This window comes from Alligator sinensis, unplaced genomic scaffold (genome assembly GCF_000455745.1).
Source record: "Alligator sinensis unplaced genomic scaffold, ASM45574v1 scaffold140_1, whole genome shotgun sequence".
NCBI classification, from domain to species: Eukaryota; Metazoa; Chordata; order Crocodylia; family Alligatoridae; genus Alligator; species Alligator sinensis.
Genome location: NW_005841836.1, coordinates 1269678 through 1287159, shown reverse-complemented (window position 1 = coordinate 1287159; position 17482 = coordinate 1269678). Strand labels below are relative to the sequence as shown.

General features: G+C 43.5%; 1 protein-coding gene across 2 annotated transcripts in view; it reads left to right on the top strand.

Moving 5' to 3' along the window:
• Window positions 1-17482, top strand: part of RALGAPA2 (Ral GTPase activating protein catalytic alpha subunit 2) — a 375043-nt gene that overhangs the window by 277771 nt on the left and 79790 nt on the right. For both annotated transcript variants that reach the window (XM_025201970.1, XM_025201964.1), the window contains one exon: window positions 5440-5567. In XM_025201970.1, coding sequence (XP_025057755.1) covers window positions 5440-5567 — 128 coding nt within the window. The remainder of the gene's footprint in view (window positions 1-5439; window positions 5568-17482) is intronic.

Genomic DNA, 17482 nt, shown 5'->3' with positions numbered 1-17482 from the left:
GTACCAGCACCAGTGTGGCACAGGTCTCCTTCATTCCCACCTTGCCATGAGTTCTGCACTGGGAATAATCTCATTCAGCACTGACACGCACCAGACTTCAGCAGAGCCACACTCTGGCCCCCCTGAATCAATTAAAGAGCCCCTCATTCAACCAGTACATAAGCTTTATTTTCTTGATCTCCTGACTCTGACATGGGCTTTTCTGGTACTGATGGCCTCATCAGCTGGTGAGCTCAGGTTACAGCACTAACTCTGAATCTGATCCCGATTCTGATTATTGGCAATGGGCCTTCTCTACTTATATATTAATCCCTGAGGAGAAGGTATAGTTGGTCCTGGTTTCATTTTAGGATTAGCCCTCCCTATCAGTGGCCTCAGGGAGTCCTTCCCTAATATGCTCTTAACCGTCTTGCCCTGGGGATTCTAGTCACCAGGCACTGATGCAGGCTTGAGGATAATAAACTGCCCTTTGCATTCATCAGTCTCCTCCTCCTGGGCCCCACCAGGAGATCCTATTCTCAGATGCTGTAGCACAGTTCATTGACATATGAACTATATGTCGGGCTATATGTGACAAACTTGGAGAAGGCATGATACTGAATGACAGCCAGCATGGCTTCATCGTGGATAGGTCTTGTCTGACCAACCTCATTTCTTTGTGTGACCAGGTAACTCAGGCTCAACTGTGGGACCATCAAGTGGTTGCGAAACTGGTTGCGGGGTAGGGAACAGAGAGTCCAGATGAATGGATCAGTGTCATCCTGGTGAGACAGCGTACCCCAGGGGTCAGTACTTGGCCTAGTGCTGTTCAACATCTTTGTCAGCGACCTGGATGTGGGGGTGAAAAGCCCATTGGCCAAGTTTGCAGACAACACCAAGATATGGGGTTCTGCGGACACACCCTCAGATAGGCTGCAGATACAAGCAGACCTAGACAGGCTGGCATGTTGAGCAGAACAGAACCAGATGAGGTTCAACGTAGAGAAATGCCAAGTGCTGCATCTGGGAAGGAAGTATCCCCAGCACACCTACGGGCTGGGCATCGCTAACCTGACCTGCACTACAAATTAAAGGGATCTGGGGGTAACAATAGACCCCAGCATGAATATGAGCCAGCAATGTAACACAGTAGCTGCTAGGGCCAATAAAACTCTGGCATGCATCAATCGATGCATCTCCAGTAAATCCAAAGAAGTGATTCTCCCACTTTACTCAACATTGGTGCAGCCGCAGCTGGAGTACTGCATCCAGTTCTGGGCACCGCACGTCAACAAGGATGTGCTAAAGCTTGAGAGGGTCCAGAGAAGGCCCACCCACATGATCAGGGACTTGCATGGCAAGCCATACGAGGAGAAGCTGAGGGATCTCGGACTCTTCAGCTTAAAGAAAAGAAGGCTGAGAGGGGACCTGATTGCAGCTTACTGCTATATCAGAGGCATACATCAGGGACTCAGTGAACAACTAGAAACAATGGCCACAAACTCCTGGAAGATAGTTTCAGGCTGAACATTAGGAAAAACTTCTCTATAACTAGGGTATCCAGACTATGGAACAAGCTCTGGCCAGAGGTGGTGCAATCATCTACCCTAGAGGTCTTCAAGAGAAGACTGGATGGTCACCTGGCTGGGGGCGTCTGACCCCAGATGTTTTTCCTGCTTATGCAGAAAGCTGGACTCAATGATCCTTCGGGGTCTCTTCCAGCCCTATGAGTCTATGATTCTATCCCATCTTGGACATCAGAAAGCTGAACTTATGCAGTCAAAAGCTCAAGTGATCCTGGCAACTGTTATATCATCATTTCATTAGAGGAACTAGCTCACATCTCTTAACCTAGAACTCAGGCCATGTCTGTCACTTGCCTTTGTCATGTCTCCATAGGTGCTACTTGCAAGATGGCCACTTGGAGCTCTATTAATACATTTACCAAATTTCATATCGTCATGGAAGCCTCTCAGACTGATGTTGCATTTGGCATGTTATTTGTATAGGAGACTTCAAGACCCACTGCTTGGGTGTGTGAGCACTGAATTGGAATCACTTACTAGTCAGGAATGTATGTGTGGACAGTTACTCAAAAAAGAAAAAGAAGTTCTTTACCAGTAACCAGGTTCTTCAAGATGTATTGCTCACATACACAATTGAATCAAGCTCTCCTTCCCCTTCTCCTCAGAATTGGACACAGTTAGGACTCTGTGACTGAGAGAGAACTGAGGAGTAGTAAGTACTAGGCCTGTGAAAGGAGGGAAGTATTCGATTCGGATTTGGCCGATTCAGTGGACAGTGATTCGATTTGAAGATTCGAATCACTGTCCTGAATCGATTTGGCTGAATTGGCTTCGGAAGATTCAGTGCTGATTCAGAGAGGTTCGGTGATTTAGATCAGCCGGGGAGAGGCAGGCACAGCTGGGCGGCTGTGCCTGCTTCTCCCCAGGCAGGAGGAGTCGCAGGAGAAGCCCCCATGGCTGCCCTGCCCAGCCCTATCCCCAGCCTGGCCCCAGCCTAGTCCTGGCACTTTAAAAAACAAAAAACGCAATCATTGGCTGCAGCAGCAGTGATCAGGGCCTCTGGGCACTCGTGGCAGAGCCCCCCCGCACCACACGGAGTGTGGGGAGTGGGGGGACAGTGGGGATTGTTGGTGCAGCGCGGCTCGGCAAGGCACTCTGTGCTGTCTGGGAGCTGGGACTGCTGGGCTAAGCACTGCTGGGCTCCAGCTGACACATGGAGCCGCCCCAGCTCCCAGACAGTGTATGGCACCCTGCCAAGCTACGCTGCACCCACGCCATGTGGCAGCTGCTGTGCAGGTGGCAAGTGGGAGGGGGCAATCCCCACTGCCCCCCACAGCCCCACACTGTTGGGGTTCTGCCACAAGCCCCCAGAGGCCTTGATTGCTGCTTCAAGAGCCAATGAGTGTGGGGCTCTTTTTTTTTTTTTTTTTTTTTTTTTTAAGTGCCAGGAAGATGGGGCCGGGCAGGGGATGGGTCTGAGCAGGGCAGCCGTGGGAGCTTCTCCTGTGGCTTCTCCAGCTGCGTCTGCCTCTGCTCCGGCAGGGGGAGCTGTGGGGGCTCTGCCCTGCTGCTGCTTGCCCAGCTGGCACAGCAGGGGGCACAGTGCAGGCACAGCTCACTCTGGGCAGCAGCAGGGCACAGCCTCCACTCCCAGCGCTGCTGCACCCGCATCAGCACTAGGAGCAGGGGCTCTGCTTGCCAGCTGGTACAGAGAGTGCGGGATGCGGGTGAGGCAGCACTGGGAATAGGGGCTATGCCCTGCTGCTGCTTGTTCCCTTCCGCCTGGAGTGAGCCCCGCCTGCATCCCCCACCCCTTCTCCACCCCAGCTGGGCAAGTGGCAGCAGGGCAGAGCACCCACTCCCAGCACTGCCTCACCTACATCCCACACCCTCCCCCAACCTCAACAGACTTACCAGCTGGAGGCAGCTGTGTCAGCTACCTATTTACTCTATGGCTGAATCTCCAAAGCGGACGAATCTTTTCTGAAGCTTTTCCGAATTGATTTGAATGCTTCAAATCAATTCAGAGCTTTTAATTGGTCTCCCAATTTGATTCAGAGATTTAGTCCCCAAATCGGGCCATATCTCCTCCAAATCAAATCAGCTACTGAAGCTTTTCACGGCCCTAGTAAGTACCACACTTTATCCATTTGACATGGGCCAAAAGCAGATACGTAGCCAGGGCAAATTCTACATATACTGTTATGGCAAAAAGATTTCTGCGGAAAGTTTCAGGATGCAAGACACCCACTAGTAAAAAAATGTGAGTGTGGGTAATGAATTTTGAAGAACTTCAGTTACTGGTAGGTAACATCCTTTTCTCTGCCTGGAAGATTTGTCAGTTAAACGAGAAAGACTAAACAAAGACCAGATATGTACAACATTAATTGATGGTACATTGCCATGTGAACCTGATTCTTCATCTGTATCTAGCATCCCTAAATAAGATAGCATCATCCCTGAGGACTAAAGCCACAGTGCAAAGCTCTTTAATGCTGAAAGGAACTAATTATAGATATATCTTTAGAATTATTTTAACCGTATCCTGGTTTACTTAATTTATTGTTATTAGCTCTGTCCAGTCTTTCACTGAAGTTCACTTGGCAACTGCATCAGATTTGTATATATTTTGGGGGATTTTCTTTTCTTAAATCCTTTAGAGACTTCACAGGGAAGGATGTGGTCTGATAAAACGTTAGCTACATGCTCCCTCTCATTACATTAGGATTTTCCAGAGGAGACTGTTCTTCAGGTGCTGGACAGGAAGTAGTCCTTTGTTTCAATCCCAGATTCATGAGTCCACCCAAAAATTCTTCATGGTGTAGTAATTTAGAAGAAATAGCCTAAAAATTCCCTTTATTTAAAATGAAGGCAGGGTGGGACCTTAAAGACAGACTCTTCAGAAAAGTGCCACCCTGCCCTACCTTCTGCCTAACTTCAGACTAACATGGCTAGCTAGCTCTCTTTATTTAAAAGGTTATGGTATCCAAAGGGTTCATTTTGTATCCTATTCTCCTGCTTTGCCACCCTGTAAGTATAAAAAGCTTTAACACCGTGCATTGTCTTGCCTAAGATTTAGGTATTTGTATCTTTAAGTGGAATTTATAAAACTTAGTTGCGTGTTTTGCATCTTCATACTTTGAAGGGACACACCCAAGTGCCTTTTAGTTGAGATGCATAGGCCAACTAATAATGTGGTAATTGGGGGTGGTGGGTTGGCATCTCATTTCTCTCCTGGAAGTAGATAACATTTATGTTGCTCCCTGAAGCCCCAAGGTAGGCATTTCTGTTAATGGGGAGTTTATAATCTAAAAGCTTGCCCAGACTTAATCACCTAAAACCAGATTTTATTGAATCACAGCTGGGATGCTGTGTATACATTTTATCCAATAACTGTGCTTCTGCATCTTGCATTGCAGTCTCAGGCCAAAACCAGGCTCTCTCCATCCTAGGGGAATGCCTTTTTCGCTGGGCTACAGATTCCAGTTCCTTCTTTGCTCTTCATGTCCTATGAATCTTTTACTTTTGATGGCCCAGTGGGTCAGTCAGTAAGTGGTGAACAGTGCTTTCTGCCCTGTTTAGCCTCATGGTATGACTCTTCTGAGAAAATAATTTTTATAGATAAGTGTTGCCATTTTGTTTCTGGTAGAAATAATGGGCAAAATTCATTATAATGAGATATCAGGTAAGATATTTTTTGCTTTTCCAAAACTTCATTGATCCTTGTTTCTGTATTCCAGTACCTTAAGATATCATTCTAGGAGGAGACTTTTAAAGGCACAAAGAGCAATTTAGGTGCCTGACTTCTATGGAGTCTCTGAGCACTTACCTCTCGTTTTTGCTGTTGGAAGATCTTTCCACCTCCTTGCAATGATCTAAATTGACTGTATCCATAGATAAAATCAGTTTGTTTTTGTTTTTTTTTATTTGGCAGGTGCCGTTTTTTGGTCCTCTGTTTGATGGAGCAATAGTGACTGCAAAACTACTGCCAAGCCTTATATGTGCCACATGCATCAATGCCAGCAGAGCTGTGAAATCTCTCATACCACTCTACCAGAGCTTGTATCCTTTTCCTGTAGTGATGTGATGTTATTCCTATGTATAGCTCCAGATTACAAATATTCTTCTGTTAGAGGTAAGCAAAAATGACAAGTCCTCACTTTGGCTTTATATTAAGGGCTGTGTGCATTGGGAAGAAGTCAAAACTTTTTTCATATAAAGAATTCTTTTAGCTGAGTTTTGAAAAATCATTTAACTCTAACACTACAAGAGCATTCTCACAATTTTGAAGCCTTCTGTTAAATGCCAAGTTGGATACAGTAGTGCTTTGAACTTCAAGGGATGGTTATTTTCAAATTTCCATAATGAAAAAAAGAATCTCTTTACATTGGCCTGCAATTTGTAATATGGAGACTATTTCTACTCCTGTACCTTATTCACACATTGGGACCCATTGGGACTCTCCATATTAGTAAGACACAGGTCTATGGTGGTTGATGTTTATCACCAGTCCTTATCTCCATTTTCATTTTATCCACATTATCTAAAAAATGTTAGTACGGTAGTTATAGGTAACTAAAAAACATGCTTCTACATTACAGAATTGTGTAGGATAGACTGTAATTCTTACATGGTATGCAGGCTAATGGCATAATATCACTCATTCAACATTCTACATTACTTTTTTCTTAATGCCACCAGTGTTAGTGTGCTTGGTTACATACATATTTACTCAAATGTAGGATGAAGTATTTTCCCCCAGTCAGAATCTTACATTCACATACAACAGAACTGCATTAAATTCAGTGTCTATTATTAAACTGCTGCCAAAAGCAGCATGTGTTCAGGAATGGAAACCAACTATGAAGATGATTCATTGCAGTCAACACTGAGCATGACTATAAACACATGGCCCATGATGGGCAAACATACTGATGGGAGCCTACCACAAGGATAAGTTAGTGCAGCCCATTTGAATAAGATACATGTTCATTGTGCACAGTCTCCCTCAGCACCAACTCTTTCAAGTCATGGTGAACTATTACATTAAATACATTTTGATTTCCTCTTCACTCCCACAGCTGAGCTATTCCTTTCTTACCCATTTCCACTGATTCCTGTTTTTTCACAAGCCTTAAATGTTTGGCAAACATCACCAAATGGGGCCCCAAATAATTTACCCATAATCCCTCTATTGAGCCCTCTGTCATCCTGTCACATATGATTAGTGTGGCCCTGCCTTTCTTGAGGTAGAGCTGGACCAGATTGCCTTATCTGCATATAAATGTTTGCAGAATCCCAGGACTCATGACAAGAACACCCGGTTCTGGTCATGAGCAGGGGGCTAATTAGCACATGGTCCTTTGTGGGGGGTATCTGGAGAATGCACATATACTGAACAATAATGAGATATGGGATCACCATGGCTTGAAATGTTGTTGACTCTGCTGAGGACCAGCCCAGTGAACTCTAGGGTAAATTACAAGCGGGGAATCCTGGTTTTCTTCAGTAAAAAAAAAATAAATCCAAAATTTTATGATTTAAAAAAAAATATATATATATATATATATATAAAAATAATAATCTGGTTCATCCAATATTGATGCATTTTACATTTCTTGAAACTGCTGCAAGTTTTAGCACAGGTAGTCCATAAACACACACTTAGGCAGCACTTTTCTACCAACTTATATAGCGTACAAACTGCATGATACTAGTCCAAAGCCAAAAGGCTCATGATCAGGGATCCTGGTTGTCTCTGCTAAAAATACATGCAAAATTTTCTGATGTAAAAAAAACCCTTTTTCTGTGATTAAAACCAATATATATATATCAATGTGTGTGTGTGTGTGTGTGTGTGTGTGTGTGTGTAGTAACATTTCTGTTTTAATCACAGAAGAATGTAGATTTTCAGGGTTTTGTATCAGAACATTTTGGATTTATATATGTGTATATATATATATAGAGAGAGAGTGCCATTGTTGTTTTAATCACAGAAAAGTGTTTTTTTTTTAATCAGAAAATTTTGCATGTGTTTTTATCAGAGAAAACCAGGATCCTGATCATGAGCCTTTTGGCTTTGAACTAATATCATGCATAGTTTGTACTCCATATAAGTGGGTACAAAAGTGCTGCCTAAGAGTGTGTTTATGGACTACCTGTGCTAAAACTTGCAGCAGTTTCAAGAAATGTAAAATGCATCAATATTGGATGAGCCAGATTACTACAGACACACTTGTTTCAAAGTCAGTGTTTGCCCCTCACTTCCATGTGTTCAGAGGGAGCAAGGTCTAACAATAAGTTGAGAGAGAAGGGGCTGCAGGGGAAGAAGTTAGGAGCAGAGAGCAAGGGGACCACCTGACTCCTCCAGGTTTATTTTCCCTGCTGTAGCAGTTGGAGGGGGACAAATTCAAGGCAGACCTCATAGATTTTGTAGACATTAGGGCTGGAAGGGACCTCATAAGATCAGCGGGTCCACCCCTCTGCCCAAAGGGCAGGAAGTCAGCTGGGGTCAGATGACCCCAATAGATAATCATCCAAATGCTTCTTGAACATATCCAGAGTAGGTGCTTGCACCACTTCTGGAGAGAGTCTGTTCAGGCTCTGGAGACCCGAATAATAAAGAAGTTTTTCCTTATGTCCAGTCTAAAACAGTCTTCAAGCAGTTTCTGACCATTGGACCGTGTCTTCCCTTGGGGTGCCCTGGTGAACAGACATTCTCCCAGTTCCTGGTGTACACCCCTGATATACTTATAGGCTGCCCCCAAGTCTCCCCTAAGCTTATGCTTTTCCAGGCTGAAGATTCCTATACGCCTCAGCCTCTCCTCATAAAGCCTGCTCTCTTGACCTCTGATCATGTGTGTGGCTCTCTTCTGGACTCTCTCAAGCTTTTCCACATCCTTTCTAAAGTGTGGAGCCCAGAACTGGATGCAGTGCTCCAGCTGTGGCCTCACTAAGGCTGAATATAGCTGGAGGATGACATCTTGGGTCTCGCTTGAGATGCATTGGTAGATGCAAGCCAGAGTTGTATTTGCTTTGCTGGCTGCAGCATCGCATTGGTGGCTCATATTCATCTTGTGGTCAATTGCGACCCCCAAGTCTCTTTCAATTGTGGTGCTAGTGAGTGTAGCACTGCCCAGCCTATAGGTATGATGTGGGTTCTTTCTCCCAAGGTGAAGTACCTTGCATTTCTCTACATTGAAATTCATCAGGTTCTGATCCACCCACTTTGCAAGCCTGTCCAAGTAGCCCTGAATCCCCAGCCTATCCTCTAGTGTAACCACACTTCTCCATAATTTGGAGTCATCTGCAAACTTAGCCAGTCTGCTTCTAACACCTGAGTCCAGGTCGTTTATGAATATATTAAAGAGTACTGGTCCGAGTATTGAACTCTGAGGGATGCCATTGGTCACTATGCACCATGTTGACTCGGTTCCATCGACTGTCACTCCCTGGGTCTAATCACAGAGCCAGTTCCTCAGCCATTGGATTGTAAGTTTTTTGAGGCCACTGGTCCCCAATTTTATCATGAGGACATCATGGGAGAGCAAATCAAGGGCTTTTTTGAAATCCAAGTAAATGACATCATCTTCTCCTCCCCTGTCCAGGTGATATGTCACTTGGTCATAGAAAGAGATGAGGTTGGTCAGGCACAACCTACCTGTAATGAAGCCGTGTTGGCTGTCTCTCAGAATTATACCTTCTGTTAGCCTGATGGATGCTTCAATAATTTTTTCCATGATCTTTCCAGGGATTGAGTTCAAACCGATTGGCCTGTAGTTGTCCAGATCTTCCTTCCTTCCTTTCTTGAAGGCACCACATTGGCCCTCTTCCAATCTTCAGGAACCTATCCGGAGCACCATGAGTTCTCAAATATCCTTGCTATTGCCAAATGACCCCAGAAGATAATCATCCAAATGCTTCTTGAACGTGTCCAGAGTAGGTGCTTGCGCCACTTCTGGGGGGAGTCTATTCCAGAATCTGGAGACTCAGACAGTAAAGAAGTTTTTCCTTATGTCCTTATTTCCTTATAAATTTCCCATATATAGAATCTAATCTTGGGGGGAGGTCATCTTATATTTGAGTAAATATGGTATATTGCTAATAGTCCCATATATTTCTGGATTGGCGTCCTTCTTGATTTGGTTTATTTTGAAGGCTTTTAATTTATTTTAAATGATGTAAGGCAAGCTCCTTGAATTTTATAAGTGGTTAAAATTGAATATTTAATCTTTGTGATTAAAGAAAGATTGTTTGATGGTTTGAGAGCTTATCAGATGACTGTTTTTGGGGGGGTTTTCTTGCTATTATGGCTTTGTAAGAAATATTTTTCGTAAGAAGGGCAGAATGAGTTTTGTGGAGGGCCTCCAAAATGTAGACTAGCTAGCTTTGGAATCAAAGAAATTGAATAATTTTTTTATTAACCTTACATTCTCCCTTTTCAGTTTAGAACATAAAAAGCAAATAGCCATTGCAAAGCAGTTTCACATAAAACACTAATCTCAATATTATAGCAGAATATAATAGCAAACTCCAAGCTCACTAGCTTTTTCACTGTTGTTTCATGAGTGGGAAATCCAGCTTAAGTACTCCTATCAAAGTAATTCTTTCTGTCTGTAACCTTGACTGGATAAGCAGATGTTTTAAGCTGTACATAACAATAAAACAATCAGTGTAGCATTGCTGGTAACCTGAATATAAGTAATAGAGTTTGCAGGAGTGAAAAAGATGCTATGAGCTCTTAGAGAAAAGAGATTTTTAATGCAGTTGGAAAACAATAGGTTTGTTTCAGCACAATGTTCATTCTTGCCCGCCTGTATTTTCCTATAACAACTTACTCAGCAGACTAAGTAGGTTCTGTCAAGTTCAGCCTTCATCTAGTGGTCACTGCTCTTTCTCAGTGGTGAGGGCTAGCTCAACTACTATCTGCTTATATTTTCCCTAGTGGGCAATCATTGGGCATATTTTGGTGTCTAGACTGTTGAAAACTAGAAGTTTGCCACTTGCTATGGTTACAATTCCCAAGTTAACCAATGATTTTAAAATCAAATTATGGCCATTGACTATCAGGTTCCAAAAACTTTTTCTAAAGCTAAGCCACCTCACAAACAACAATAGCACACAGAAGAAATAAATACTCTAGCATTTTTCTAATTTCAGAGTAGTGGATAAAGATTAACATATCTCAACAGTTTATACTTTTGGGCTACAGAGTGATGGTTGCGTACTTAGATAGGTATGTACTTCTATAGTTTGTTTTGGTTTTAAAGAAAGAGATCGGGTCTGATAAGGTTATCTTATGAGAACCACTTGATTATCCCTAACAAATACAAATGGGTATGCTTATGCACATGTGTGTAATACTTAATGGCCTTTGAAAATAGCAGTATTAAGATAAATTATATTTTGTGTAACTAAATATTTTCCTAAAAAGATGCCAGGAATAGATAAACAGAGTTTTGCAAAAAAAAATGACATGTATGCTTCAGGTCTTTCTCTGAAACTTAGTTTTTAAGGTTTAAAAAAGGTTCCAGTAAAACAGTACTACCACGCCATCAACCTTTTCTTGTGACTGTCCCTCCACTTAATCCCAAGTAGGATTCCCATGACCTTCATTTCCATTAAGTCTAAAGGTGTTTTCCAGCCTCTCCGCATTCCATAAGCATTTGGTCTTCACCAGCTTGTTATGACCCAGTCTTCCTCTGGCCTCTGCTGCTAGACCAATGTGTCTTTATCTTTTTAAAATCAGAGCGCCTCTTGTTAGACTTAGTACACCCATTTTAAAATGCCAGGTCTTTGCTTGTTTTTTTGTATTATGTAAAACTAACAATTGTAGAACAATTCTTCTGTTGCAAAAAACTCAGAAGAACCATAACAGATCAGAATGTTTTGACACTATAGATTACTGTTTAAAATCTATGGGTTTATCTTATTAATCAAGTGTAGATATTTGCTCACTTAACAGCATTAATATTGAGTGATGTTACCTTTTAAAGAATCTCATGACATCCTGGTTGAGAATCACTTCTCAAGACTGAACTAAAACAAACAACAACTCATAGTACCTTTGGGGGCACATTGGCAGGTCAAGCTGGGTTATTCCTTGGTTCCAGACATCCCTCCTGTGCCTACCTTGCTTGTGTTGTAGCTCCCATTGCTGTGGGCAGGCATCAAGCTGTACAGTGCCTGCAGTGATGTGATGTGAGTAGAGCCTTGGAAGCTGAAGCTTTAACAAAGAAGTGGCTGGACCTCACAACATCACAACAGTGGGAATATCCCATCTCAGAAATGAAGAAGCAGGGTATGAGGTAGGGAGACTAGCCATAAGTAACTGTTATTATAGATGAATGAACCACCTGTGAATAACAAGCATGAGTATAGCAATTCCTTTGAACAAGTAAAGGATTAGTGACATTCTGAAAGGAACAGAACCTATTGCAGGAGACACCTACCAAAGGGACTCCGTTCTGGGAATTTTGGAAGGAGGGAATGAGATGATGGATTGTGAAGAGAGCAGGGAAAAGCATAGCCTTCTAGGAACTAAGGAGCTGTTTGGGATGAGAAGGGAGCTCTTTCATGTCAGCCTGATGGGTGGAGGGAGGATTTTTTTCAAGCTTTTTTTTTTTTAAATTAGAAAAGGTATAGATGGGATGAGCTTCAAAAGATCATAGACATCTGTAAGATGAATACACTCAATGCCTATAATATAGCTATATCATTAAAAAAAAAGAAGAAGAAAACCTACAGTGGCTCATCACACTGTCAAAAGTTCAGTACATATACATTAGTAGCCCACTTCCTAACTTTTGTACCATCACTGTATTTGGTGGTGTCCAGCTCTCTGATGGTGTTTCACCTCTGTGGTGTTTCAAGAGTGTCTCTGTCAAGAAGAAAATAGATATTTGATTGAAAACTAATGCTGTGTTCCTGGAGCAAAATCCTGTGTTTGCAAACAGAACGATTGAATGACACGATCAAAGAAGGTGGCAATCCTAGGAGAACATGTTGCCCATTGTCCTGCAGCTTCAACAAGTGGGACAATGGCTGACATGTTTCACTCAGTGAAGCAGATCAGCTGTGCCAGGACATGTCCAAGCACAGCTGATGCATTTAATTTGGCAATGTCCATTTCTAGCCTTATGGAGGTAGCAACTGCAGTGCAAACCACTGTACCTCCAATGAGAGTATAGCTAGGAAACTCCATTCAGTACTAACTCTCTGTCTGAGTAAAGAACCAGTCTTCATTAATGTAAATGATAGTAGCACACAAAAACATGGTACAGAAAGTATAATAATTGTGGGGAGTGGACTAAATGCAATACACTTCACATAGAAGTGTTCAAATTTTAACTTTAGTAGCATGCAGTGAATAAATTGGTTGTAGTGCCTGAGGGAAAGTGATCTGCATCTCGGAGATGGCGGGCTGTAAAGTCCTGACAGCCTCATGCAAATAATGACAGCTGAAGTCACTTGTTGGAAAGTCTGTAAACTCTGGTTACAGCTGCACTTGTCAGTAGCTTTAAGGGAAGTGTAATCAGCCACAGAGTTTAATTTGCATCTCAATTAGAAAAGAGTCAGGAGGAAGCACTAGAGTCTGTTGCTAGAAGGTTATGGAAGAAATCTCATCAGGCACAAAAGCCTCCCAACACTCAGTACTCCAGCTGAGTGGAGGACAATATCTGAGGTTTAGTTACCATGGGGACCAGAAGCCTGCAGAGCCTCAGAAGAATCCAGGGTTTGCACTGCAATCATTTGGTCATGATGACACAAATTCCACTGTTGTACCCAAATACATTTTTTCTGTTGGAAAGCTCTTAGAATGTGGGAAAGGTAGATATATCAAAGAGCACATACATTTTTTTCATTGACCTTAAATGCTTCATGTTGCTGCAATGTTAGAGCAAAAAAAATATTCATAAAACACCCATCGATTGGATTTCAACTTTAAAGTGTAGGTGCTCTTTGTAAGTCATATCCCAAAGCCACAAATGAAAGGCCAGTTTGTTTACATAGTTTCATGTTTAGATGGATAACAAAATTTCCCTTAAAGCTTGTAGAAATGCCTGGATGAAATACTTTAAAACACACTGAAATCAGCTTTCACATACTTAAAACATATGTTGAAAAGTAGTGGCTCATTTGTTTTCAGGAAACATCCCACCATCATTTGTTTTGTGGTAACATCTTCATATTTTATATTTCTATCACTAACTGTTAGTAATCAGATGACAGTATCAAAGATGAATACAGAATATTTAGATGTACAAATGCTAGAAATTGTTGAATACAGTTTTAAGAGCTTTTTATACAAGAGTTTGGGAGTTTCAAACCCATCCTCTATTTTCTGGAGAGAGGAAGGAACAAGAAATCTTCAGAAAGTGTCATTTTTGTGTATTTTCACAGACTAAAGCAGTTGATTGCAGAGAAACAAAAGATCATCCTAAATGAGTCGCAGTGGGTACATCTACACAAGACACTTTATTTGAGATTAGAGCTAATTACTGTGTAGTAAGCATCACCATCTACACATGAAGATGCTTACTGTGCAGTAATTTGCTCTAATTGTGAGTAAATTTACGACCTGTAAATACAAGTAGCATATTTACTCCGAATTACTTACTGCACAGTATGGCACATGTAAACAGCCAATCAAGAGCAAATGTGCTTCCGGGCAGCTGGGGGCAAGAAATTGCTTCCTGCACCCAGGGGCTGCCTGCTGCCAGGGCAGACTCTGCCCCTGGAGCCTGGGCAGGGACAATGTCCCCCTGCCCCAGCAGCAGAGAGAACCTAGCCCCTTCCCCCACTTTGCAGGTGTTGCAGTGGACTTAGTCTTTCTGGACTTTAGGAAGGCCTTCAACACTGTCTCTCACCCCATTCTCATTAAAAAATTAGGCAACTGTGGTGTCGATGCCTGCACAGTCAGATGAGTCGCAAATTGGCTGGAGGGTCACGCCCAGAGAGTGGTGGTGGATGGGTCATTTTTGACCTGGAGGGATGTGAGCAGTGGGGTTCCCCAGGGCTCGGTCCTCAGGCCCGCACTGTTCAACATTTTCATCAGCGACTTGGACGAGGGCGTGAAAAGCACCTTGTTCAAATTCGCGGATGACACTAAGATGTGGGGAGAAGTGAACATGCTAGAGGAGAGGGACAGGCTAGAACTAGATCTGGACAGGTTACAGGGGTGGGCAGATGAGAACAGGATGGATTTCAGTACTGACAAGTGCAGAGTACTGCACCTGGGGACGAAGAACCAGCAGCATACCTACAGGCTGGGGAACTCCCTTCTTGTCAGCACAGAGGCAGAAAAGGATCTTGGAGTCACTATTGATTCCAAGATGAACATGGGCCGCGAATGTGGGGACGTGGTCAGGAAGGTTAACTGCACCTTGTCACGCATCCACAGATGCAACATGAGCAGGTCCAAGGAGGTGATCCTCCCCCTCTATGCGACATTGGTCAGGCTGCAGTTGGAGTACTGTGTCCAGTTCTGGGTGCCGCACTTCAGGAGGGATGTGGCCAGCATCGAGAGGGTCCAGAGGAGGGCCACTCACATGATTGGGGGCCAGCAGGGCAGGCCCTACGAGGAGAAGCTACAGGACCTGCACCTGTTCAGCCTCCACAAGAGAAGGCTGAGAGGGGATCTGGTGGCCGTCTACAAACTGGCCAAGGGGGACCTGTTCCCCCGAGCACTACCAGGAGTAACAAGGAATAATGGCCATAAGTTGACTGAGAGTAGATTCAGGCTAGATATCAGGAGGCACTACTTCACAGTCAGGGTGGCTAGGATCTGGAACCAACTTCCAAGGGAAGTGGCACTCACTCCTACCCTGGGGGTCTTCAAAAGGAGGCTAGATAGACACCTTGCCGGGGTCGTTTGACCCCAGCATTCTTTCCTGCCCAGGGCAGGGGATTGGACTTGATTATCTGCTCAGGTCCCTTCTGACCCTACCAATTATGAAACTATAAAGTATGATTTTTATAATTAGGTACTTTCCAATGTGTTAGCCTGCTCTTAGTTGTAATATTAAAGAGTAAAAATGGTAAAAATAAAATGATGTTGTAGGTTTGATGATCCAGGGAATATGTGGAAGGCAAGGATTATTGTGGGTAATTTCTTCTATTGGGCCAACTGTGTGGTTGAGAGAGATTTAGATAAACTTTCAAGAACGAGAACTGTTTTAGGTATAAGTGTGTGGGCCGGGAGCGGTCTGAGGCCCTCGGGGGTTTTTTCTCGTGCGGCGGGCTGTGGCCAGCAGCCCGGACACGCCGGGTCGGGGAAGACAGGCGACACGCTAGAATTAGGCACAGACGCTTAGTGGTTGATTTAAGATTATTTTACTTACACCGAAGATGGTCGTGGTGCAGGCAGGAAAACTTGCTTGAGTTGCGGTTACAAAACAAAACAAAAAACTCGAACCTGCAGAACATAAGGGTACGTCGCAATGGGGTTTCGGCGACGGGAGATGAACAAAAACCTCGAGAGTACGTCGCAATGGGGGTTTCGGCGATGGGAAGAAAAAAACTGCAGGACTCGAACCCTGGGTAGAGCTCTGGATTCACTCACACGAAGTTTGCTAGGCTCCGTGGAACTTGCACGCAGAGAAGGGTATGTCGAGGGATCCGGCGGCGACGGGGAGAGGCGAGAGGTTGATCAGACCCCTATAGCCTTCTTGATATACACGCTGGGTCCAATAGGCTCCGCAGCGCTTAAAGATCTTCACAAGATGTGAAGTTCTCCTCCTCCTGATAGTCATGGAGTCCTCCAACTTGGGCGGAAACCACTCAAGCCTCTTATACGGCTAGCAAGCCAATCACTAGCCGCCACGTAGGAATAATTTAGAACTGGCCAATAGTGGGGCACAAATCTGAATACAAATGGCGGGAACTCCTTGCAACGTGCATTTCTCTGTTGCAACGAAGAAATGCACCCTGCAAAGAAAGCTACAAGTGGCAGGAAATAATTCAGCAGTGCCGAAGCACACACAAACAAAAATCACACTCTTGGGTTGTGACAATAAGAAGGGTGTCTGATACCCCAAAATTGTCTAAACCTGTCCTAACCATGCTGTTCACCCAATACAGATAACACTCACAAAAATCCTTGTCTCTCAAAGGATTAAATTGCTATTTGTACTAGTTCTCCTAGATTTTCTTGCAAGAGAGTCATGATAGATCTTAATGAGCTACCTGATCTTAATTCACCCAATTTGTGTGATCGTTACACAAGAGCTATAGATTATTTTGAGAAATTACTTCCAAAAGTGCAAAAAATTTAAGTAAATTATAATATACTATGTGCAAGGGAATTTCAAGAACCTGGTTTTGAGCGCAGGGCAAGGTTAGCCATTGATGCTTAAAATAAATTATTCTGATAATTGACACACAGCTGAGGATTCACGAAAAGGCAGAAGTTCCCCAGCTCCTTGAATTATTGAAGGAACTTGCTTTTGGGAGATATGGAAAAGACTTTTTCAAAGTAAAAGTAATCAGGGCTATTGAGCTAACTACAAACTGTATCTTGCAAAAATCCACTATTAGCTAAACTAATTTTGCATATGTACATTTAATAAGTTAAAAATTAAATCAAACTGCCTACGTAAAAGGCCAGAGGGAACTTCAGACTTCAAGATGTAGCCTGATGGAATTATGTGCAGTATTGGAAGAGATCACATTTCCTGAAACAAAAGCATGCACATATAAAAGCAAAGTTAGCCAAAAGTGGATTCTTCTGAGGTACTGATTGTTTGTAAGAACCCAGTGGCGATGCATAGGGGGTGCCCATACCGTGCTGACTGGCTGCACTCGCCGCTTAGGCGATGGGCGGGGGGGTAGGTGGGAGCGCCAGTGCCCCCCCTGCAAGTGCCAGCCGGTGAGTGGAGCGCTGTTGCGCTCCCAAAAGCAGCCACAGCCAGAGCAATCAGCTGCAGCCACTCCCGAAAGTGGCCGCAGCCATTTCCAAAAGTGGCTGGCGGGCTCAG